Source organism: Brassica rapa, chromosome A09 (genome assembly GCF_000309985.2).
Source record: "Brassica rapa cultivar Chiifu-401-42 chromosome A09, CAAS_Brap_v3.01, whole genome shotgun sequence".
Lineage (NCBI taxonomy): Eukaryota > Viridiplantae > Streptophyta > Magnoliopsida > Brassicales > Brassicaceae > Brassica > Brassica rapa.
Genome location: NC_024803.2, coordinates 11,568,877 through 11,594,579, shown reverse-complemented (window position 1 = coordinate 11,594,579; position 25,703 = coordinate 11,568,877). Strand labels below are relative to the sequence as shown.

The window sequence follows — 25,703 nt, the reverse complement described above, 5'->3', positions numbered from 1 at the left end:
ACCCCCATTAATGTCTTAACTTTTTAAACACAAAACACAATACTATTTTTATTTTAAGCTGACAAACATAATTTCAAGAAAAAAAAATTATTTGACCTAATTTTTATAACAAATTAAGAATTAATTTAAGAGAAAATCTCTAGGATAACTATTTTTAAGTTTTTGTCACAAAAATAACATTCAATAAAAAAAATGACCAAAAACATTTTATTAAAAAAGTAAAAATACATTTATACCCTAGGGTTAACTAATATAGACTGAGAGTTTAGAGTTAATGGGTGAGGTTTTGAGGATAGAGTTTTAAATTTAAAAAAATAAAAAATAAATTTTAAATTTTCAAAATTAAAAAAAAAAAGACTATTTTGGTCATTTTCCTTATTAAATGATATTTTTGTGATAAAAACTTTAAAAAAAAAACTATATGAGGGAATTGTACTGGACTGACTTTCGACAAACATGGACGACTGATAAGCAACCTCCTTGATCAGGAAATGAGCTGGGGAAACATGAAAGCACAGGAAATGAAATGAATAAGTAGGCATGATCGGGAGATGGATTAGTCTAGCCGAAATGGCCGACAATTGGAAATGAAAGTCGAAGATCCAGAGTTGAAAATAGTGCATTTTCATCGATTAAATGGGTCTACAAGAACAATGGTCAGACAAGAGTTGCAGTGGAAAGAGCCCAATAAAGTGTTGGTCGAAAAAGGCATTTTCGACCTAAAAAATGGAAGGACAACCAACATGGTTTATGATTGGCCCAAGAAAATTAGCCACAACCATGTTGGTCTATTTTAAATGTATTTAGTTTATTATATATTTAATTCCGTTAGAAATTGATTTGATTCTACTAAACCAATAAAAATAGGATTAAGATCTGGTTTTCATTAACCATTTTGGCTTAGCAATAAGCTTTTAGTTTTATGCTTTAAACAAACAGCACCACGTTTTTGTAATCTTCAACCTATCTTTTTAATAAAACTTCTTTTTAATGCATAGCCAGATTATTTTTGGAGACTCTCGTCTCTTTGTTCACATTGGTGGATGAGTTCTATATCACACAAGAAGAGTGATCTCTTGTGATTCATCCTAATTAAACACCAAGCAGGGTTAACCTGTATTTCAGGAGTAGCAAAACAACTTCTAAACATTCCATAATTCATCTGTTTCCGCATCTGTTTCTCCTCATATTGTTACAACAATCTGTTGTGACGGACCAGACGCACTCATGGGCCAGATGCTCTACTAGAGCCAGACCGGATGCCCGTGCTGGAGGCCAGACGTTCAACTAGTACCAGATGTCCGTCACCAGATGTCCAACCCCTCGCTTAATATGATATTTTCCGCTTTGGGCCTAAACCCTCACGGATTTGTTCTTGGGTCGTTACTCCCAAAAGGCCTCATACTAAGTGGGATTGGACCAGCTATATATATTAGACTTTATTATGTCTAATATTCGATGTGGAACTTGGATTGCCTTTTTATTTATTCTGACAATCCTCCCCTCAAACCAAGGACCATGGAACCTTGGCTCAGATACTAATCTGTTGTGACGGACCAGACGCACTCCTGGGCCAGATGCTCTACTAGAGCAAGACCGGATGCCCGTGCTGGAGGCCAGACGCTCAACTAGATCCAGATGTCCGACACCAGATGTCCAACCCCTCGCTTAGTATGATATTGTCCGCTTTGGGCCTAAGCCCTCACGGATTTGTTCTTGGGTCGTTACTCCCAAAAGGCCTCATACTAAGTGGAATTGGACCAGCTATATATATTAGACTTTATTATGTCTAATATCCGATGTTGGACTTGGATTGCCTTTTTATTTATTCTGACATTCAGGAAGTCTAGATTTCTTGTTGCAATCTATATAGCTAAGCATATTTCTTAGAAAAATCTATATAACTAAGCTTAACCGCTGAAATCTTACAATTGACATGAAGTTGAGGAAGATCATCACTGAATCTTTACTTTGGTTACAGATTCATAGGAATACAAGAACCATAGTAGAAAAGTAACAATGTAGAAATTTATAAAACTTTTTTTTATCTAGTGATTAATTTGATATAGTAGACAATTGTGCATCGTATAATACAGGCGCAAGGCCAATTAAGGAATGTTCGGTTGTTGGACAATTCGGGTTCCAAGTAAGGAAACTTTGACTAGCCATCATTGCATGATAATACCAAAGGAAGGTCAGATTTACGGGAGTCAGTTAAAAAAATAATCGAAGATATCAATTCAAGACATTGATGGTGATCATTGACCATGCCAAATAAGGAAACCACACTAAATGTCCAGCTTAGTGAGCAAGTCCAAGAACTAGTGTGGGAACCGAAATTCGCACTGTCGATTTCCGTTTAAATAAGGAAACTAAGAAAACCCTAGTTTCCCAGAGGACCCGGATATCTGTTAATTACCACATGTCAAGCAATCAGAACACGAGAATAACAACGATAAAAATAAGAAATCGAAAAGAGAGCAAAGTAGATCTTATTCCGAATCTGCGTATGAGCGTTACAACAAGGTATAAGCCTGGGCTCGAGAGCTGTCGGCGAGATTCCTAGTTCTAGCAACCCTAAGACGGCTAAACCTAATTGAGTCGCAGCTCGAAATAACAAAAACGGAAAGTTGCCTAAATCGCTCTAAGTGCTAAGTTTGCTCTGAAAAAGTTCTTTTTTCTGCTCCTCGCCTAGGACTCCTTATATACTAGCTCCAAGGTCGGTTTACGCTTTTACTCTTCTGCCCTTAAGCCGTCATAGCATAAAAATGGAGATATTCCATTTTTCCCGATCTTCACAATTATCTTCAAAACTTCCGTATTTATCCGCGGAAACTTGACATTTATCCTTCCTCGTGGGCCAAGCGCGAACCATGCTATGGTTCACGGGCTTTTGGTTAGGAAAAATCGTAGGATGGGCCTCGAGTCGTGTTTTAGGTCCCTTTGGGCCGTCTTCCGACTCGACACGTTTACTACGAGTTTTCCGCGGTTTCTAATCCGCGAAGTTTGATCGATGAATTAGAATAGCGGGAAACATAGACTGAGCTTGCTACGGTCTTCGGGAGATAGCATTCGAAGGTTTGACGAGAATGCAAGGACTGGTGTCGTATCGATGTTCGGAAAGGTTCAATCGCTACACAGCGACCGAACTTTGGCTCGAGCCCGGTCGCTATGTAGCGACCGAGCGAAACGAGTGCTCGGTCGCTACGTAGCGACCGAACTTCGGCTTGAGCTCGGTCGCTACGTAGCGACTGAGCGGGACGATCGCTCGGTCGCTACGTAGCGACCGAGCGGGACGATCGCTCGGTCGCTACGTAGCGACCGAGCTTTGGCTCGAGCTCGGTCGCTATGTAGCGACCGAGCTTGGCTGAGCTCGGTCGCTACGTAGCGACCGAGCGGGACGATCGCTCGGTCGCTACGTAGCGACTGAGCTTTGGCTCGAGCTCGGTCGCTACGTAGCGACCGAGCGGGACGATCGCTCGGTCGCTACGTAGCGACCGAGCTTCGGCTCGAGCTCGGTCGCTACGTAGCGATCGAGCGGGACGATCGCTCGGTCGCTACGCAGCGACCGAGCTTCGGCTCGAGCTCGGTCGCTACGTAGCGACCGAGCGGGACAAGCGCTCGGTCGCTACGTAGCGACCGAGCTTTGGTTCGAGCTCGGTCGCTACGTAGCGACCGAGCGGAACGATCGCTCGGTCGCTACGTAGCGACCGAGCTTGGCCGAGCTCGGTCGCTACGTAGCGACCGAGCGGGACGATCGTTCGGTCGCTACGTAGCGACCGAGCCTTGGCTTGAGTTCGGTCGCTACGTAGCGACCGAGCGGGACGATCGCTCGGTCGCTACGTAGCGACCGAGCGGGACGGACGTTCAGTCGCTGCGTAACGACCTGTTTCGAGCTTTCGTCGGACGTCTCGATTCTTTCTTCCGCCAAGCTTTTTCGTAAGGAAGAATCTATTTCGAAAAGTACTCTTCGGAGAAACTCTTATTTTCTTCTTCGGACGTTTTGAATGTTAAATTTGTCGTAACCGTTTTTGACCCCAACAGTTAGCCCCCCAGCCCGTTAGAGTTGTGACTCTAGCGGGCGGATAGATGACTTTGACAAGGTTAAGTGTATTGGACGAAATTTACAGTTAAAACTCCGCGGAAAAAAGTTGTCGAGGCGACATTCCGAACCCATACTTCTATAAGTAGTGAGCTCTTGTCATTCATTTTCTTCACACCTTTCCTCCTTCATTTTCTTCAAAAACGTCTCTAGTTTCATAACTTTCCTTTCAACATGTCTTCCTCCCAAGGTGATAAGAAGGATTCCGACGTCGAGATGGGTGAGGCCACTTCTCCGGCTCCGGTTCCAACTTCTCCGGCGGAAGTGCCGGCTTGTGTTGCCGGTCATCTTTCTTTCCGAGAGAAACTAGTTCGTCGCCAAGCCGAGAAAGAATTGGCTCAGACTGGTTCCGAGTTTCCGTCTTCCTCCGCGCAGGTCGTTGCCCCGTGTCATGGGACCAGCGTCGCGGCTCCTCCCCCGCAAGTCCTACCTGCGGGATCTTCCACGACTCCGATCCTCGTCGAGGACAAAGAGAAGGCCGCTGACTCTATGCCTCCGCCTCCAGCCAGAAAAGAAATCGTTCTGGCATTGCGTGCTCCTAGCGCTGTCCAGGCTACTCAGCCTAAGAGTCGGAAGAGGAAACTGGCCAAGAGCGGTGACGGGGAGACTTCGCAGCGAGGTGGGTCGATCCTAGCATCGGGACTTCGCGGAAAGGTTTGTTTCTTGTTTGAAATCTCGATCGTCTTTCGTGCATTCTTTTCATGGACTTAGTCTTAAGAATTTTTACCGTTCGCAGTTCATATCTTTGATCGATGGGATGATCAGCGAATGTGGTTCTGAGACCAGTCGTCTTTCCGGGGAGTTGGTGGAGCTTCAGGGCAGATGGTCCGAAACCGAGGCTATGTTGACGGCTGTCGAGGACTCTCACTCTGCGAAAGTGTCGAAGCTCGAGGTTGCGATAGGAGAGCTTGAGAGGGACCTCGGGAAGACGGCGAGTTCCTTGCTTAAGGAAAAGAAAACCAGGAAGGCCAAATCCTCGGAGGTGCGTCGACTCCAGCGTCAGATCGAGAGTGACGCTGGACTAGCGCGCCGCGGGATCCAAGAGGCTACGGATGCCCTTCGTGCGGAGTTTCAGGCTCGCTTGGCGAAGATTTCTGCTTCCCTGGGTTCCCTCGAGTGTATCCGGAGCAGGGATTTCGCTTTGGCGACGATTGAGGGCGGGATGGCCGTGGTTCGGTCGTTCCAAAGTGAGACTCCCCCGACCTTGGAGGCCGAAGAGGCCCGACTGTCCGGCTGCAAGGGAGATATGGCGGCCGAGGATGGCGATTTCGGTCTCATCCTGGCCGACCTAAAATCCGCTTGCTTCCTTCCGACGTGTCCAGAAGACCCAGAGGGGAAAGATCCGATGGTCGGAGAGAACGGAAGCGACGCGGCTCCAGGCTCGGACGAGGCGGCGGGTGAAGAGGGAGCGTAAGTTCTGAGGGTGACTTGGGTTAGATCTCTTGCGAGAGATTTGTTTTTTTTTTTATGTCTTTATGCTTCGGCCTTGAACGGCCTTGTTTGTATTTCGGGACTGGCCGTGTGTGGCTTTGAATCCCTGCCGCTCCGCGGCTTTATGGTATGATAATCGGATAACGTTTTTTATGAATTTGTGAATAGTGGGGAGGAAGGTGATGAGTTGTCGTCTCATATCCTTCTTCGATTGTGAAATGTTTTATTCGAGACCTGTTTCGAGAGTTCTTCCGCGAGATGTGAACTCTGCGGGGGCGCTGAAGGTATCGAACGTAAACATAGAGGCGTGGTTTAAGAATCTCTTATCTTTCGATATCATGCCTTTGAGATGTTAGAGACCAGTGCGCTGGGTTTAGGGCAAGACCTAGGTTTACTTTCGGTTTAAGGATTGTGCGGTGACTAACCGGCTATCGTTTTTCCTGTCGCGATTTCTTCCTGATTCGTATCGATGTAAAGTCCGCGAAAAGTTCTCGGCTTATACGACTTGTTTGATACGAATCGAGCATCTCTCCGGAGACCGGAAGTGCTAGACCAAAATTTCGGATTTCTTTTATAGCGCTATTATCCTTGTGTCGGATGTAAGAGAGTCATCTCCATGAGATGGCTATGTCTGTTTAGGACGTTTGTGAGTTCGATGTGATCAGCATCGGACTTGGTGGCGTGTGCCGTTGTTTTGATTAATTTGCGCAAAATAAATGTTAATGTGTGCATATATGTGTCTTTTTGCGGAGATTTCGTTTGCTCGGAAGAAACCAATTTTGAGGCATCTTTTGCGACGTCTCGCGATGCTAAAGGTTCGATTCTCCCAAGCGGCCGACCAATTTCCGAAGACCTCGTTGCGATTTCGCGGGTGAGGATGTTTTGATAAGTCGAAAACACCAAAAGTGCGGTAAGAAGTTTTTCGATTTTTTGGGAGTATACGAGTATACGTACCCACTCCCCCCTTTTTAATAAGGGAGGACAGCTGAATTTGCCTTTCGGCAAACTGCCTACGTACTCCTTGCGGAGATCAAGCCGTCTCGTAGTTCAGTGATTGCGAGTTGGTTCGTTTAGTGATAGTATTTTTTGAGATGCATCGCATTCCAGGTTCTAGGGATTTTTATGCCCTGCATGTTGGCTATTTCGTAAGAACCTGGTCGGACGACTTTTTCGATTTTATAGGGACCTTCCCAGTTTGCTCCGAGTTTTCCCGCGTTTCGTTCAGCGGTGTTTTGGAAGACTTTGCGAAGGACCAGATCTCCCTGATTGAACCTTCGGTTCCGTACGTTGGAGTTATAGTATCTCGCAGCGGCGTGCTGGTAGTTTTGAATTCGGATGAGCGCTCGATCCCGGCGTTCGTTAATGAGGTCGAGATCGTCCAAGAGCATAGCATTGTTGAGTTCCTCTCGTTCGGGTAAGAACCTTCTTCGAACACCGGGAAATTCTACTTCCGCGGGAATCATGCACTCCGCGCCGTATACCAAGGCGAAGGGAGTTTCTCCCGTTGCTCGCCTTGGGGTGGTACGGTGAGACCAGAGGACTCCCTCGAGTTCGTCGGCCCATCTACCTTTTTTGGCCTCCAAGCGTTTCTTCAGTCCGTCGAGAATGGTCTTGTTGATTGTTTCAGCCTGTCCGTTGCACTGCGGATATCTGGGAGTTGACTTGTTGAGTCGTATCTTCCACTTTTCGCAGAATGCCTCGAATCGGGTGGAAATAAATTGAGACCCGTTATCGGTTACGATTTCGTAAGGAACTCCATGCCTACAGATGATGTTTTTCCATACGAAATTCTCGACTTGGACGTCTTTTATACTCGCGTACGAGTCCGCCTCTACCCATTTTGAGAAGAAATCGGTAAGGACTAGAAGGAAACGCTTTTGCTTTGAATTATGCAGAGGTCCGACAATATCCATGGCCCAGCGCATAAAGGGATAAGGCGACGTGATGGAGGAAAGAACTTCGGCGGGTTGTCGGATAGTTGGCGCATGCCTTTGGCATTTTTCGCATTTTCGTGCGAATTTTTCGCAATCTCCGATCATTGTTGGCCAATAGTACCCGTGGCGTTTGATTTTCACGGCTAGTGATCTTCCGCCGGAATGGTTGCCGCATGAGCCGGAATGTATTTCCTCCATTACTTTCCTCGCCTTTTCTCCTTCCAGGCACGTCAGGAGCGGTCCGGAGAATCTCCACTTGTAGATTTCGCCGTCCACTGTTACGTAGCGTGCGGCCTGTGTTCGGATCTTGCGAGCTGACCATTTTTCGGCGGGCAGTTGCCCGTCGATAATGTAGTCTCGAATCGTCTGAAGCCATGGGGTATCACAACCGTAATCGGATTGCTCCGATGGTGGTGGTATCGTAATCTCTTCTTCCTCGTCGTCTTGACCCTCTATGAGATTGACAATGACTGGGGGTCCGATACTCGGATGTTCGATGAACTCGACCGGAATTACCCTTTTGAGTCCTGGATCGGAACTTGATGCTAAGGCCGCGAGGGCGTCCGCCTGGACATTCTCGGAACGGGGGATCCGGGTAAGGGCGAAACAGTCGAAGTCTTGAGCTAGACCTTGGACCAGTTTGAGGTACGCGTCCATCCGTTCGTCTCTGGCTTCATATTCTCCGCTGAATTGACTGGCCACTAACTGGGAGTCGCAGTAAGCGTGGAGATTGCGTATTTTTAAGCCGTGAGCCAAACGTAGACCTGCGATCAATGCTTCGTATTCGGCCTCGTTGTTTGAGGCATGGAATTCCAGTCTGAACGATTGTTCCAGGATCTCGCTTGTTGGAGATGTGAGACGGATCCCGATACCCGATCCTTGCTTGGATGAAGATCCGTCGACGTGGAGGAGCCAGGTGGAATTTGGTTCCTCGTTGGTTATTGCTCCCGTTGGAAGTTCGACCAAAAAGTCCGCGAGCACCTGTGATTTTGCGCTCGTCCTTGGTCGGTATTCGATGTCATACTCGCTCAACTCGACCGCCCACTTCGCCAATCGGCCTGATTGACTTGGGCTATGCAAAATTGTCCGTAAGGGAAAAGTCGTGAGGATAACAATCGTGTGGGATTGGAAATATGGTCGTAGTTTTCGGGCCGATGTTACGACCGCGCATGCCAATTTTTCCATCAACGGATACCTAGATTCGGCATCCAGCAAGGTTTTGCTTATGTAAAAAATAGGTTTCTGCTCCCCGCGTTCTTCCCTGATCAGGACTCCGCTTACGGCTGTTGCCGATACCGCGATGTACAAGAACAAAGGCTCTCCTTCCACGGGTTTTGCGAGGACTGGAGGAGTAGCTAAATAACGCTTCAGCTGTTGGAAGGCGTTTTCGCACTCTTCCGTCCATTCGAATTTTTTATTTCCTCGCAGGACGTCGTAGAAGGGCAGGCACTTATCTGTTGATCGTGAGATAAATCGGTTAAGTGCTGCGATTCTGCCGGTCAGTCTTTGGACTTCCCGTTTATTCTTCGGCGAAGCCATCTCGATTAGAGCGTTGATCTGTTTTGGATTTGCTTCGATACCGCGGTTGGTGACCAAGTAGCCGAGGAATTCTCCTGATGCCACGGCGAATCTGCATTTCGTCGGGTTGAGCTTCATGTTATGGGAGTTTAGTTGTGCGAAGCATTCTTCGAGATGTGACACGTGATCCCTTGCTTTGAGGGATTTGACAAGCATGTCGTCGATATAAACTTCCATCGTTTTTCCGAGTTGTTTGGAGAACATTCGGTTCACGAGTCGTTGGTAAGTTGCTCCAGCGTTTTTGAGGCCGAAGGGCATTACCTCATAGCAATAGGTTCCGCGATCGGTAATGAACGCAGTCTTCTCACGATCGTCGGGATTCATCCTAATTTGATTATAGCCTGAGAAAGCGTCCATGAAGGATAGGAGTTCGTTGCCCGCCGTTGCTTCTACCAATCGATCGATATGTGGTAGAGGGAAGCTATCCTTTGGACATGCCTTGTTTAGGTCGGTAAAATCTACGCAAACTCGCCACTTCCCGTTTTTCTTTTTGACTACTACGGGGTTGGCGAGCCAGTCGGGGTATCTTACTTCCGTTATCGACCCAACTTTAAGCAGTTTTTCGACCTCATCGTTTACTGCGGTAGCACGTTCGGGTCCCAGCTTCCGTCTTTTCTGTTTGACGGGTTTGAATGTTGGGTCGATGTTCAGCTCGTGACATGTTATGTTAATGTCGATTCCTGGCATATCTTCCGCAGCCCACGCGAAAGTATTAAGGTTCTTTTTAGACAGGTTATGAGTTCTGTCTTTAAAGGCTCGTGGAGATTGGCTCCGATCTCGACGCAGCGTTCTGGGAAGGCTTCGTCGAGACAGATCGTTACCACGGGTTCACAAGTTGGCTCGCGTTTTTCATCTAGAGCTGCGAAGATACGAGATTGCCAGAAGAATTCCGCTGAATCCTGACTTCGCGTATCTTTGCTGGAGGTCTCTTTCTCCGCTTTCTTAGGAGTAATTTCGAGGATCGGTCTCTTTCGTTTTAGTTCCGCGGCGAAACAAACCTGAGAAACTCTTGGATTTCCCCAGATTACCTCGACTCCGTTAGGGGTCGGGAACTTGAGGCAAAGATGGTAGGTTGATGGGATTGCGCGCATGGTGTTCAGCCATGGCGTCCCATGATAACGTTGTAAGATGCGGGGCGGTCGACGACTAGAAACTCTGTGATGTTTGTCACGGTTCCGGCTTTGACAGCGAGTCTAATCGATCCGTAGGCCATGGTCGTTTCCCCCGAAAGCCCTAGCAGTGGGCTTGGGCATTTTGCGATCTCGGATTGACTGATCCCCATCTTTTCAAGAGTGTCTTTGAAGATGATATCGGCCGAGCTTCCGGTATCGATTAGTACTCTAGCGACGTCGATATCTCGAATTGTCAACTCGATAACAAGGAGATCGTTCCGAGGTTTGGCTCGATCGACCGTTTCTCCCCCCCTGAATGAGATGACATTCGCGCACGTCGAACCTCGCATGTCTTTCCTGATCGTTGAGTGGTTTTTGCGGGTTAGATTGATCCGTAAGTCCCCCTCCTTCTAGCGCCAAACTGTGGGAACCGAAATTCGCACTGTCGATTTCCGTTTAAATAAGGAAACTAAGAAAACCCTAGTTTCCCAGAGGACCCGGATATCTGTTAATTACCACACGTCAAGCAATCAGAACACGAGAATAACAACGATAAAAATAAGAAATCGAAAAGAGAGCAAAGTAGATCTTATTCCGAATCTGCGTATGAGCGTTACAACAAGGTATAAGCCTGGGCTCGAGAGCTGTCGGCGAGATTCCTAGTTCTAGCAACCCTAAGACGGCTAAACCTAATTGAGTCGCAGCTCGAAATAACAAAGACGGAAAGTTGCCTAAATCGCTCTAAGTGCTAAGTTTGCTCTGAAAAAGTTCTCTTTTCTGCTCCTCGCCTAGGACTCCTTATATACTAGCTCCAAGGTCGGTTTACGCTTTTACTCTTCTGCCCTTAAGCCGTCATAGCATAAAAATGGAGATATTCCATTTTTCCCGATCTTCACAATTATCTTCAAAACTTCCGTATTTATCCGCGGAAACTTGACATTTATCCTTCCTCGTGGGCCAAGCGCGAACCATGCTGTGGTTCACGGGCTTTTGGTTAGGAAAAATCGTAGGATGGGCCTCGAGTCGTGTTTTAGGTCCCTTTGGGCCGTCTTCCGACTCGACACATTTACTACGAGTTTTCCGCGGTTTCTAATCCGCGAAGTTTGATCGATGAATTAGAATAGCGGGAAACATAGACTGAGCTTGCTACGGTCTTCGGGAGATAGCATTCGAAGGTTTGACGAGAATGCAAGGACTGGTGTCGTATCGATGTTCGGAAAGGTTCAATCGTTACACAGCGACCGAACTTTGGCTCGAGCCCGGTCGCTATGTAGCGACCGAGCGAAACGAGTGCTCGGTCGCTACGTAGCGACCGAGCTTCGGCTTGAGCTCGGTCGCTACGTAGCGACCGAGCGGGACGATCGCTCGGTCGCTACGTAGCGACCGAGCTTGGCTGAGCTCTGTCGCTACGTAGCGACCGAGCTTTGGCTCGAGCTCGGTCGCTATGTAGCGACCGAGCGGGACGATCGCTCGATCGCTACGTAGCGACCGAGCTTGGCTGAGCTCGGTCGCTACATAGCGACCGAGCGGGACGATCGCTCGGTCGCTACGTAGCGACCGAGCTTTGGCTCGAGCTCGGTCGCTACGTAGCGACCGAGCTTGGCTGAGGTCGGTCGCTACGTAGCGACCGAGCGGGACGATCGCTCGGTCGCTACGTAGCGACCGAGCTTTGGCTCGACCTCGGTCGCTACGTAGCGATCGAGCTTCGGCTCGAGCTCGGTCGCTACGTAGCGACCGAGCGGGACGATCGCTCGGTCGCTACGTAGCGACCGAGTTTTGGCTGAGCTCGGTCGCTACGTAGCGACCGAGCGGGACGATCGCTCGGTCGCTACGTAGCGACCGAGCTTCGGCCCGAGCTCGGTCGCTACGTAGCGACCGAGCGGGACAAGCGCTCGGTCGCTACGTAGCGACCGAGCTTTGGTTCGAGCTCGGTCGCTACGTAGCGACCGAGCGGAACGATCGCTCGGTCGCTACGTAGCGACCGAGCTTGTCCGAGCTCGGTCGCTACGTAGCGACCGAGCGGGACGATCGTTCGGTCGCTACGTAGCGACCGAGCCTTGGCTTGAGTTCGGTCGCTACGTAGCGACCGAGCGGGACGATCGCTCGGTCGCTACGTAGCGACCGAGCGGGACGGACGTTCAGTCGCTGCGTAACGACCTGTTTCGAGCTTTCGTCGGACGTCTCGATTCTTTCTTCCGCCAAGCTTTTTCGTAAGGAAGAATCTATTTCGAAAAGTACTCTTCGGAGAAACTCTTATTTTCTTCTTCGGACGTTTTGAATGTTAAATTTGTCGTAACCGTTTTTGACCCCAACAACTAGTATAAAAAGAGACCTTCAGCTCTCATTTCTAGACACAACCAAGAAAAACATATTTAGAGAGAAGTCAGAGCAAGAACGAGTTGGTAGAGAGAGAAGTTTGAGAAGAGGGATCAAACGAGGAGAAGTTAAAGAGTTCTTCGTCAAAAACGCTAGGAAGTTCAGAGTCTTCGAATCCTATAGATTCAGCTAAGTTGAGGATGTGATTCGTGGTAACTTAGTAATTTGTATTTTGGTCATAGTTGGTTTGTTAGGATGAAGACTATGTGTTAAGGGAATTATTTATGGAAAGTTCGTTCTTCTTTCTTCGATATGGTTCTCAAGGATCGAAGAGCGTTCTTGTGTTCCTAGGATAATCGCATGTTAGATTTTGTGTGATGATGATATGTTTAAATTGATATGTTTATGTGAACGAACGTAGATTTGATCTTGAATAGGATTGATATGTTAAGTGGGAAACATTATAGAAATGGGATAAGGATGAATTAATTAAGGAAAGAACATGAATAGAGGAATGAACCTAACTAAGGAAAGTATGTTTTGGCTTTAGGTCGTAAAGATGTTATGATCATGTTTTGGCTTCGGCCCTGTATGCTGGCTTCGGCCGTTATAGGCTTTCGGGTCGCAGGTTGGCTACAGGCTGTTATGGACCTTCAGGTCGCAGGTTGGCTATGGGCCGTTATAGACCTTTGGGTCGCAGTTTTGGCTACAGGCCGTAATGGACCGACGAGTCGCAGGTTTGGCAACGGCCACAGGTTTGGCTACGGCCGCAGGTTGATAGACCTTCGGGTTGGAATGTTAGGAAATGGTAAAGTATAGAAATGATAGAACCAAATGTTAGGTTGTTTCCACATGCATGAAAATGGATAAGTAATATGAAAAATGGCTAAGTAAGAAATGATTGAAATAGATTGTTAGGTTGATTGAAATGGATTGCCAGGTTGATAGAATGAAATGTGGAATTTGATTGCTTGATTATTGAGTTGCATGTGGGCAGTTTTGAATGTCCTCACTTAGAAATTTTGTATACTCATGCCTTCTTTGCGATGCAGGTTAGGTTGATTCTGTGGACCAGAGCGCGAAGCTATAAAGACCATCGGGAAGGGGTGTTTTGAACTTGGGTAATGTTGAAAAGTTTTGTAAAAGATATTTTTATTGTAAACTACATGATTTTAAATACTTAGTCTCGTGTTTCATTTGTAAAGTTGCATTATTTCTCATGTTCATCCGATAAAATTTGACTTGATATTTTACTTAAAAAGTTTCACGGTGATTTCAAAGATTTCTGGGTTGGATGTTTCAACATGTCCATAAGGTTATAAACCATCGCCAGAAAACATGTGCATTCAGGCTATCCTATCGTTCAGACCATGCACCTGATAAGCTATAAAAGCATGGTCCTTCTTAAGTCCATGCACCATTACACTAGAGCACCTCCTCCACTGAGAATGTTAAATGGCCCAGACCATGACATCTCAAACGACCAGCGAGACAACATCATGCTCTCTTAAACTACAAGGCAACTGCGATTCTTCGTGAGAGCAAAATGGTTAATACAACCTGCAAAATAAAAATGTAAAGTAGGTGTTGGGGATGGATTTACATCCTCCTCAAGGTCCATTAGACATTGAACTAGACCCATATTGCTAGGAAGTCCTAGGCTTCATCTTTCTATAAATTATGAGAAAGGATCTTCTCTTTTTCTTAGACTTTAAGAACATATTTTGTAATCATCTTGGTGATGAACCTTTACTCAATGAAATCTCTTTTATATTCTTTTTTCCTTTTGATTTCATCTAAAGATTTTTCCTAAGCCTGAAGAATCTAATTCTTATTTTTAACATCATCATAGCCTGACAAACACACAAGCCAACAACTTGCTCGGCACACACGATCTCAACACGAGACTTCGGATCGGCAATAGTTCGGTAAACGTGTATTTTAGGCACAAGTTTAAATTGAACTTGCTTTTTATTAGGCACGAGTTTGCGGTCGACTCGCTTATTGTTAGACACGAGTTTACAAAAACTCATCTTTGGCTAGGCATGAGTTTACAGGAGCTCTCCTTCCACTAGGCACAAGTTCTCAGTAAACTCGCCTCTGTCTTAGCATGAGTCAAGTAAACTCGTGTTTCGCTAAGCACGAGTTTAAAGCAAACTCGCTTTTTACTAGGCACAAATTCGAAATAAACTTGTCTAAACCATCATAGGCATGAGTGTGTCTAGTTAATTGTCTAATAAATCCTATTCGTAAACTAACGAACTTGGGGGGACTTACTGTTGAAGATGTATTTACATCCTCCTCAAGATCCATTAGACATTGAACTAGGCCCATATTGCCGGAAAGCCCTAGGCTTCATCTTTCTATAGATAAGGAGCTACCTCCTTCTGAGAAAGGATCTTCTCCTCTTCTTAGACTTTAAGAACATATTTTCATAGAGATTTTGTATTCTAAGGTTCACTTTACTTTGTAATCATCTTGGTGATGAGCCTTTAATCAATGAAATCTCTTTTATATTTTTTTTCCCTTTTGATTTCATCTAAAGATTTCTCCTAAGCCTCAATAATCTAATTCTTATTTTTAGATTCTTTTATTGTATTGATTCAACAAAAATCACCAGCATAAACACCATTTTTGGATCAAACAGTAGGGCTCTCTTTTCGTGTAGGATTGGATACGGTCGGTATAGAATATTCTTCGTTACGGTAAACTAGGTGATTGGTTGAGTTTTATCTCCTTTAGCTTTATTTATTTTTAAATCACTAAAGTTTATCAAAAACATCGTGTAGTTTTATTTTAAAATTTAAAACATACATCAAGTTTCTATTAATTTTTACCAATCATGCTTTAATTTGAACTTCAAAGCTTCAACAAAAATAATAAAGCGAATTTGTTTTATGTATTTTAGGCAAAAGAACCTAGATCTTTCTTTTATAGGCTGTAAAATTTGTAAAATAAAATCTATTATAATATCAAATAATTAGATAATCATCGTAAAAATATCTATAAATATTTTAATTTAATTTTGGGGTTAAATTATTGAAATATTTTAAATAACATAAATATTATTTACATATCACATTTTAAACAACAACAAACTTTGATCATTTATAAAAAAAAATATTAATAGAAATTATTTTAATCGATAAAGTATAGTTTTATATATACATCACATATTTTATTTTAAAATATATGCAGTCTATAGTTTAAAGGTACAAAAAATTTAACTACAACAAAAATCTCTGCATAAAAGATATATTTTACATTACAACCACAACCAACTTACCTACAACTAAACTTTTAAAGCTAAATTTTTACAGTCACAGACTCACAGTCGAACCAATCATCACCGTAGTTTACTTTTTTAATCTTTTGTTTACCAAAGATGGTACACCGGTTAATCTACAAATGCCAAGTCCTTAAGTATGGTTTACTCTCATGAATTGTGATCTTGTTTAGAAAGCAAGATTTTGATCCTCCTTGTTTTTGAATCTGAAGATAGTAAATTTAAAAGGATTATTGTTAGATTGATGAGTTTTTTTAATCAATCTTACACTTCCGTGGATATTTTTAACTTTTGAAAAAAGTTTTAATTAAATTGATAAAACGATGAAGTCCATGGAAACATACTATCGGTGCCTCATAATCCTCTCAAATTTGGTGTTGCCCACGTCTGAGATCTCTCTAGACCTTTGGGAAAGAAAAGAAAGATCTCTGAGAGAAAGCAGTTTGTTGGTGGTAATTTGAGCAGTATTAGGGGTTCAGATGGCTACATGGCATATAGGCGTTAGTTCGTTTGCTCAACCAGGTGATCCATCTGAATGAAGATGCAAATCAATGTTCGTTTTGTGCATTATAATGCTACCTCCAGATGGATCACCCAGCTGAATTTTTTGAAAACCCATCTCAAATTCTCATCCAAATGAATGTGAGTCTTGATGGTGCATCTGGATGCAGATGCATCTATTTCAGTCAAAAATGATAAATGATAAAAATGACCATTTAAAGTTAAAATATTATTTTCAAACCGTAAATTCTACTTTTTGCAAATACATTTTTCCGTCAGAACCGAAAAATATATATTTTCCACAAAAATTGAAAACATACTTTCTCGCCAAAACCGCAAAATGCATTTTTCCTCAAAAAACATAAAATGCATATTTCCATAAAACACACATTTTTCGGTCAAACCAGTAAACCGCACATTTTACCTCCAAAACGGAAATAATGCATTTTCCCGCCATAACCCAAAAATACATATTCCCGCCCCTCCCCAACAAAAAGCATTTTTCGGCCAAAACTGCAAAAAGCATTTTCCCGGCAAAACCGGAAAAAAAAAACTCATTTTTCCGCCAAAACTGAAAACTATATTTTCCCGCCAAAACTGAAAAAACGTATTTTCCTGCCAAAACCGAAAAACGTATTTTCCCGCCAACACCGAAAAAGCATTTTTCCGCCAAAACTGGTAAAACACATTTTCCCACCAAAACCGAAAAAAATATTTTCCCGCCAAAACCAAAAAAAAATAATATTTTCCCGCCAAAACCAAAAATGTATTTTTCCGTCAAACCGAAAAACGCATTTTCCCGCCAAAACTGAAAAAACACATTTTTCGCCAAAACCGGAAAACCATATTTTTTCACCGAAACTGGAAAACGCATTTTCCCGCCCAAACTTGAAAAACGTATTTTCCCGCCAAAACAGGAAAAAACGTATTTTCCCGCCAGAACCGAAAAAACATATTTTTCCGCCGAAGCCGGAAAATATATTTTCCGCCAAAAACAGAAAAATGCATTTTCCCGCCAAAAACGCAAAAATGCACTTTTCCCGTCAAAAATGCAAAAATGCACTTTTCCTACCAAAATCGCGAAAAAAACTCTTTCCGTCAAACCCGCAAAACGCACTTTTTCGTCAAAAACATATTTTTCGCCAAAACCGCAAAACGTACTTTCACCGCAAAAACGTATTTTCCACCAAACCCATAAAAACGTATTTTCTGCCAAAACCGTAAAATGCTATTTTATTTTTAAAGAAAAGAAAGATCTCTGAGAGGAAGCAGTTTGTTGGTGGTAATTTGAGCGGTTCGGATGGCTACATGGCATATATATGGTAAGAGAGGGGAAGTTAAAGTGATCCATGAAGTTTTTGTCTTTCATCTGAGGAATGCAATTATAACTGAATTAGTGAGGAGGGACTAAAAGTTGAAGAAGATGGAGAAAGAAGTGGAAAAGACGGTAAGTTGAAAGCATAGTGGCTACGGAGACGAAAATTGAAGAAATAATGATAATATAGGTTATAATGGACAGTTAGCTGTTATCTATTGGTTTATTTTTTAATTTGATGTGGCATGCCTCTCCTTTCAAATAATAGTATAGTGATTTCCGTTTTCCTTGTTTGATCTCGGATCTTCCAGAAATTTTACTCATTTTAGTAGTCAGATGGATCACCAGTTAAGCTATAAACTGTACTTTAGTCATTTGAGTAGTCTTCCACATTTTTACTTCTATGATTTGGGATCTGTTTTCAAGCTAGATGTTTACACATCCAGGGTTTCGAATTCTGATGAAAGTAAACTCAAAAGACAGTAAGGAAGATTAATGAGTTTTGTAATCATTCTTACATTTTTTTTGTGGATATGAAGAGTATCTCTAATTAACTTGCTTGCGTCAAAATTTATTAATGTAGAATTGTAGGCATTATTGGTAGGTCTACTGAACTATATTATTGTCCTCTTGTCATATGTAGGTTTTAAAATTATATAAATTTTCTTTCTTCTATGAAAGTTTATAAAATTGGTTACCTTCCACAAGTCGTTGCGTATCATTTCTTCACAATCATCTGTCTTTTGGTCAACAGTACCAACAACGTTCAAGCACCTTTCTCTCTTCCTCTCTGTGTGACCAAGAAAATGGAAGTTCCAATCTGGGAATGGTGTTTGATCGTCATAGCAATCATATTATTGGCAATTGCTTCTCACTATCTGGGAAGAGTCTTGTGTAGCCCTCGAGAGAGAATTGCAGACAGTAAAATCGAAAAGAAACATGGACCAGCAGCACAAGAAAAGACTGAGAAGAAAGGCGGTGAGCAGCTCGTCTGATGATCCTGTCATCTCAAAGAGCATTTCTTTGTCAAGTTTGGGTTGTAACTTGTAAGTCTCATCCTATTTTCTGTTCATCTACTTGTAAAATAATACCATGTACAGTTTGATCAACATATATATGAGATCAACACTTGCTATTACCACAAAACCAAGTACTACTGAGGACACGAGTCTGATACAGCAGCAAAAAAAAAATAGGAAGTACAGTTTGATCACATGTTATATGAGATCAACAATTGTTATCTCCTAGACTATATTTGCGAAGTGATTTTGCCACATGTCCTCTCTACAATCAATTTCACAAAACAAATATGACATGGCTACTGAAATTGATGACAGGGCTTCCAAAAAAATATGACATGAATAATTTTATTTAAAGTTGATTTATATTTATGGCAAACTTATTAGAATATGGTAATAATTCATATATTACATTTAATATTGATATTTCTTTTTGGTAATTTTTTAAAATATGGTAACAGCTCATACATTATCTATAAAATAAATATATTTATATATAACATTTCAAATTTCGAAATATTATGATTTTTGTATAATTATACAATTTGTATTACTAAAGCTATCAAAAAATTTTACAATTTTTTAAAAATTTAAATATCTAATCGTAAGATCATTAGTTTCTTGTATATCTACAAATTTTATAAATATTGTTTAGGCTAAATTTTTGATAATTATACAATTTTATATCATTTTTATTAATTTTATACAAATTGATTTAATATATATCAAATCTATATTAATATTAGTAAGAAAATAGTAAAATCTATAAAATTTAATAAAATTTATTTTTAAATATAAGTTAGATTTTAAAAAAAAATTTAATGCACATGGTGCAAAAAAACACCTAGTTAACAAAAAAAATCAAGTACTAGTGAGGACACAAGGTGTTGAATTAATCCAGATGAAACAAACAAAGCAAAATAAAATGATTACTAAATAGTGATTTTATTAGATTATTTAAAAGAATCAATCAGAATAAACGTTAGCAGTTGACTATACAAAGAGAAAAACCCCAAGTCCTAACCCCTTCTTTTGAGCCTAGCCATAAAAATGTCTAAAACAAAATGGTAAGTATGGTGAAGAACCATCATCAGCTTGTTCCCAAAAGTTTGTTTTCTAATTTTATTTTAACTTTCTCTAAACTTATTAAGAATAAACATCCCAAAATCACCTTCCATTACCCATAAGGGAGGCTCGGCGGCCCTGAATGTTATCGTCCCTCTTAGCCTTATCAGATTGAGCTCGACGTACAGCCAACAAGATCTGTCTCTCGTGTTCTTTCAACATCTCATCCAAGTTTCCTTCTCCTGGAATCAATGGTCCTGAGTAATGAATCCTCTCTCTCTTCCCACCTCCATAGCCCTATAATTCACCAAATAGTGTGATCAGCCACAAGTATACGAACAAACAAACATGACATCAACAATGTTAAACGTGTGTTTCCTTTCTTATTACCGGTATTGATTCTTTGCTAGATGATGAGGAGTCATCTTCTTTCTTCAAACCATTAGGTTTCTCAAGCAACCTTTGGGACAAATTGCAATTCCCTGAACCATCTTCAAGACAGCGTTGATTCACTAACGCGTCTCTCACACTACCAAACTGTGAACCATCTCTATTAGGTGCTACAGAGTTTGAGAATCTTGACAATTGGGCTCCCCCACGTTGCACATAAGACCTTTGTGTTCTCAGCTGGCTTGATCCGTTAAGATTTGGTGCAGTAGTAATACCCTCCAGTGGTTCGATCCGGAAGCCAAAACCAGAATCTCCTTCAGGATTGAACTTCTCACTCACGCTTGTCTGGTTAGTCTCCCCTAGACGTTTCTATAAAACAAAGAACACTAAGATAGAGACATAGGCTTTATACACACACATGTATGCATCTATAAGCTCGGAAAAATAGATACCTGTATTGACGCCAGTAGCTCAGCATTGGCACTAGGAGCAGGTACAGCTTTGGATTCTCTTGAAAAACGTTTGGCTTCATTCTGTTTATTGCTCGCACCTTTCCTTCTGCTCATGAGAATATTTGGTGTTACTGAGATGATAGATACTAAGAAAAAAAAAACTAAACAAGACTATTACCGTCTTGCTTCCTCTTCACGAAGCTTGATATCAAACTCTTTCCTTGGCTGATGATATCTCGGTAAACTTGATGGCTCGCTTGGAAAAGGCCTTGTTGTAAAGAACTAAAGAAAAAGGAATATCAACATGTATGTGACTAAAGTATTGAAGCCTGAATCTAGTTAAAGTTGATAAGTTATATAACCTCGCTTTGAAGAGCAGAAGATGTGGTTCCACGTGATTCTGGCTCTACAGCTAAAAGAACCTCAAGGAGAGCCAAAGCAGAAGGAGGGATAAGATCCTTACACGTGTCAGCTAAACATCGCTTGTACTGATGTTGAGGTTTAAAGATAGCTGCATGCCGCAATCTTGATCTTCTCCAATACTCTTCAGAAGGTGATCCACAGAGTTTAAAGATCTTGTGCATTTGTTCAACCTATATTCATACACAATTTAAATATAATTTTTATTAATTTACATAATATTTAAATGATTCAGAGTAGAAGCAACACCTCTGTTCTCCCGGGAAGAAGAGGCTTTCCAGTAAAGAGTTCAGCAAGTATGCATCCTGTGCTCCACAGATCAACCGTAACTCCATAATCTGTAGAACCAAGCAGAAGCTCAGGAGGACGGTACCATAAGGTCACAACACGGCTAGTCAGAGGCTGTTTCCGTTGGCGAAAAGTAGAGAGACCAAAATCAGCAATCTTGAGATTATTATCACGGTCTAGCAGAAGATTCGATCCCTTGATGTCACGGTGCAACACACCACAGCTATGGCAATGTTCTAACCCAAGCAGCAACTGCTTCACATAGCACTTAATCTAAAACCCCAAAAAATAAAACAAATCAGAAATGTTTACAAAAACTGAATATAACAATAATGAGATGTCGTAGTTGTTTAATTACCTGTGATTGAGAGAACTTAATCCCAGGGGTTGAAGCAAGCCCTGTAAGATCATGGTCCATGTACTCAAACACAAGATACATACTCCCTGAAGCCTTTGAAATGATGATCCCTTGGAGTTTCATAACGTTTGGATGGTTAAGCCTACGGAGTATGATTATCTCTCTAGCCATGAACCGAACACTCTCAGGATCCATGTTAGCAAACCGAACCTTCTTCAAAGCAACGATTTGGTTCGTTTGAAGATCACGTGCTCTATATACATTACTATAAGTTCCCTGCCCAATCTGCCAAATGAACAATACTTTAGTGAAGATTCAAAAGGAAAGATTCTAACTTTTATGTATCTCAATCTCACCATCTCTAACTTCTCAAAGGAATCAGCACTGAGAGGAAGCCAACCATTGAGAGCCTCGCCAGCAACTGAAACCAACCAAGAAGGCCAACCAGCAACAACCTTAGCTGTTCTGTCTCCGTTACCGATTCTACTCATTCTTGGCTGTAATGGTCCTACATTTGTTTCTAGTAACTTCACTGTTGCTTCTTTCTGAGACACAAAGCTCTCCTTCTCCTCGTCGTCATCAGAGAGGACGTTCTTGTTGCCGTTAGGTATTAGCCTGAATGTAGCTTCGTTTCTTCCGTTAACGCTTGTTTTGTCCGAATCAAGATTCTCGTGGTTTCTCGATTGTTTCTTGCAAGTTTCGATGTAATCGTCGTTAGTTCTTACTCCTTTGGAGCAAATGCAGCCCATGACTCAGAGAGCAGCAACACTGTAACGATTCCACAATGCAGTTTGAGACCAATTGTGGAGCATATATAAAAGCTAAGATCAAATAGCAGAGAGTGTTTGTAGATCTGAACACAAACTACTTAGATGAACATTGTTGATTCCGAGGATAAAAGGTAAGACTTGGTCAGTAAAGAAGAAAGATGGTAGAATTGTTGAGAGATTTTCGGATCTTAGTTGTTGTTCATTGCTGCGAAAACGAGAATGAAATTAATTTTTAGGGTTTTCGAAATTGAGAAAACAAAAACAAAAATTAAGAAAATTGATGAAGAAGGAAACAACATACAGAGTACAGACAAACGAGGTAACACAACCAAAAAAAGTCAAAGTGAGAAGATCTGAGAATATATATACTAACTTAATTAAACTTATCAAGTGAACAAAAAAAAATTAAAATTATCAAAGCTAATTAGCAAGATACCTATCACCTAAACCCTTTTACAAGGTCCATGATGCCATTTATTTTTCTTATGAATATGAGATTCGATTGTGGTTCTTATTGGTCAAGATTGTTGTTTTAGACTTTAGTTTTAGAATTTTAGCTATTTTAATTTTAAATATTTTTGAAAGTCTGATTGGTATTGAAGATTGTAGAAACTGTACGATTTATATATTAATAATAATTGTAGATAAAATATAAGTTAAATATGATGTACTTAATTAGTATATATATATATATATATATATATATTATTTTAAGTAGTATTATTTATTTTACATATTATGATATAAAAATAATAAACATATATATAGGATAACTGAAAAATCAATAACTATCATATATATAATTAAGTTGGCGAGAACTAAGATAAATATGGTAAAACTGAACCAACTAAAATCGAATCAAACTGAAATAGAGAAAGTGGTTTGGATATGGTAATACCGAACTGGTGTTATTTTTTAAAAAACCGCGGTATATGGACATGGGTTGGTATATAAACCGATTAAACCGAATAAAATAATTAATTAAATATATTAGTATAACTATATATAAATTATATAATATAATTAATAATTATATACATAATGTATTTTATTGATACAATCTTCATACTTAAAATTTTGATTTTAGTAGTTTAATATTTTGTTTTAAGTTAAAAGTTATTTTTCATTTTTATCAAATTAAAAAACGTAATTTTTACATTTTCTTTAACAAATATGTGCGCCATATTTAATTAATTAATAATATTATGAATTACTGTTTTTTTCTTATTTTAATTCTATAAAAACTATTATTATTATTAATTTAATATGCTTACCTACTATTTTACATAGTAAAAGAAAAAGAGAAAAATAGTCTATTTAAATACATGAATATTTTCATGTTTTATTAAAGCGAATATCTAATCGTATAAAGTAAAATTCACAAACTTTATAAAAAGATAAATATACTTAATATATTTATTGTTTTTATTATAAAACCAAATAAACTTAAAATAGACGGTATATAAGTCGAATCAAACCAAATTAGATAGGGTTTTAATATGGTAGTGATTTCTTATAAACCGAAATAACAAAAAACCGAGAAGACTGAACCAATGTTGACCCGAATTCCGCATTGAACACCCCTAGCGAGAAAGCATAACTCAAAATAATGACTCTTCTTTTTTTACGATCATTTTATGCTAAGTAAATCAAAACATTAACTTTTATCAATTTTATATGGTATACAATTACAGTTAAATGATATTAATATATATTATATTTTTACTATGAGTAATTATTAAATAAGGTCTTATAAGCATATTGTTGTATGAGGATTTATATGTTTTTAAACATTTGTTACAAAATTTTCAATTTGTAATTTTATAGTTTTAGTAATTTATAATCATTTTAAAAATCTGTATGCAAATTTCGAATAAAATTTTAAGTTCTCAGTATTTTTCAATGAAAATTTGAAATTAAGATATTCTGTTTTTTTATATGTAATATATTTGAATTTAAACAATATTAAAAAAAAAAATATATATATATATATATATATATATATGTTTTAATTTGAAAATCTATTAGATGAAACTTTCTACTCATATATTTTATGATCATTTGTATTGGATTATAAAAAAAATTTAAACAACTAATCATAAAAAATTTAATGTGAGATTTTTAACTTTCTTGTCATCAGTGTGAGACTTGTAATAGTTTTTGTAATTTATAACCCTTTTAAATAAACTTAAAATAGAACTTATACGAAAAAAACTAATATTTATTATATGATTAAAGTGATTTTTTATTTTAATAATATAAAAATGATAAAAATGATCATAGAGGATATACAAATTTTTATCAAATCTTTATTATTTAAAATAATTAATTTAATATATATCTTAATCACATTAGGTAATTACATAGTTTCTATTTAAGGAAATAAAGAAGAATGTTTGAATGTTTTTTTGTACATTAATATTTAATTTAATGGTTAGTTAACTTAGTTTAATGAGAACTATAATATATGTTTAGATGAACCAACATATTTTTTAAAGAATCTAATAATTATTTTGATGATAACACATGTCATAGCTTCAATGATATAATGTTTCTCAAATAATATATAAGTGATTACTTGTTGTAAAGAAAAAAAATCAATATATGAAGTTGCTTGAAATTAGAGTGAACTCATCCTTTAGGTTTCTGGTTGAAGTATGTAACTGTTTTTGAACTTCTTTTTGATGTTTATCCTCTTTTTGTTATTTGGAGAGCATTTTTATTAAATAACTTTATCTTCATGTGTTCATGTGTGATTAATAAGAATGTATTTGCTTATATATCATCATTAGAGCTCTTCTCGCAACCTTTATTAAAAACTGTTCCTTGCCTGAATTAATTACATGTAATGTCATCTTATATATTAAAACACAAATCACAACCTTGATTCATATGTTATTTTTTAAAAATTATATCTAATAGATATATTTCTAGAAAGTCATGTTACATTTATTTCTAATCTTATCATTTAAATTTTGGGCATACAAGAAATTTTTATTGGGCTATCAATAATTAGATGTAAACAATAGATGATCCATTGAATTTATAGATAGTATAAATTAAATAGCTATAATTTAATGTTATAATATTATACCTCCATATGTTAATTATTTAAATATTTGTCGATGTTAAATTTTAAAATTATGAAGATTTTTTTTAAATAACAGAAATCATATTATCTAACAGTGATTAACTTTACTACCTTAAACCAATGAAAAAAAATTTTAAACTATATAGTTTATTTTAAAAATTAAACAAAAACTAAATGTTTAATTATTTATTCGATAATATAAATCTGTGAAGCGAAAAGTTTAATTTTTAAAAAACTTTCTAAATTTGTGAAATGTTACAATATTTTTGAATATG

The 25,703-nt window shown here is 39.9% G+C and overlaps 1 protein-coding gene across 4 annotated transcripts; it reads right to left on the bottom strand.

Annotated features, from left to right (window-relative positions):
* Positions 1 to 13,699: 13,699 nt before the first annotated feature.
* On the bottom strand, positions 13,700 to 25,356 carry LOC103838646 (probable serine/threonine-protein kinase At1g09600). Of its 4 annotated transcripts, none has more exons than XR_001956404.2 (10): positions 21,924 to 25,356; positions 21,568 to 21,852; positions 21,171 to 21,482; positions 20,864 to 21,094; positions 20,680 to 20,783; positions 20,502 to 20,607; positions 20,050 to 20,418; positions 19,766 to 19,956; positions 18,274 to 18,575; positions 13,700 to 15,965 (listed from the first exon to the last, which is right to left on the bottom strand). XR_001956404.2 is itself a non-coding variant. In XM_009115095.3 (9 exons), the coding sequence occupies exons 1-9, from the start codon at positions 22,314 to 22,316 to the stop codon at positions 18,425 to 18,427; spliced, it is 2,142 nt and encodes a 713-aa protein (XP_009113343.2). In that variant the 5' UTR covers positions 22,317 to 25,356; the 3' UTR covers positions 13,700 to 18,424. The 4 variants fall into 4 exon arrangements, 2 of the variants coding, with proteins under 2 accessions (XP_009113343.2, XP_018510439.1); XR_004451086.1 differs by having other exon boundaries at positions 19,776 to 19,956; XM_009115095.3 differs by having other exon boundaries at positions 13,700 to 18,575.
* Positions 25,357 to 25,703: the final 347 nt, after the last annotated feature.

Bases quoted from the DNA above. Each gene is read 5' to 3' on its own strand.
- LOC103838646 (XM_009115095.3), bottom strand. From the start codon at position 22,316: ATGGGCTGCATTTGCTCCAAAGGAGTAAGAACTAACGACGATTACATC. The intron at 21,483-21,567 runs GTAATTAAACAA...TTGGGGTTTTAG, and splicing joins TTAAGTTCTCTCAATCACAG to ATTAAGTGCTATGTGAAGCA. The intron at 20,419-20,501 runs GTATCTATTTTT...TTTGTTTTATAG, and splicing joins AGCTACTGGCGTCAATACAG to AAACGTCTAGGGGAGACTAA.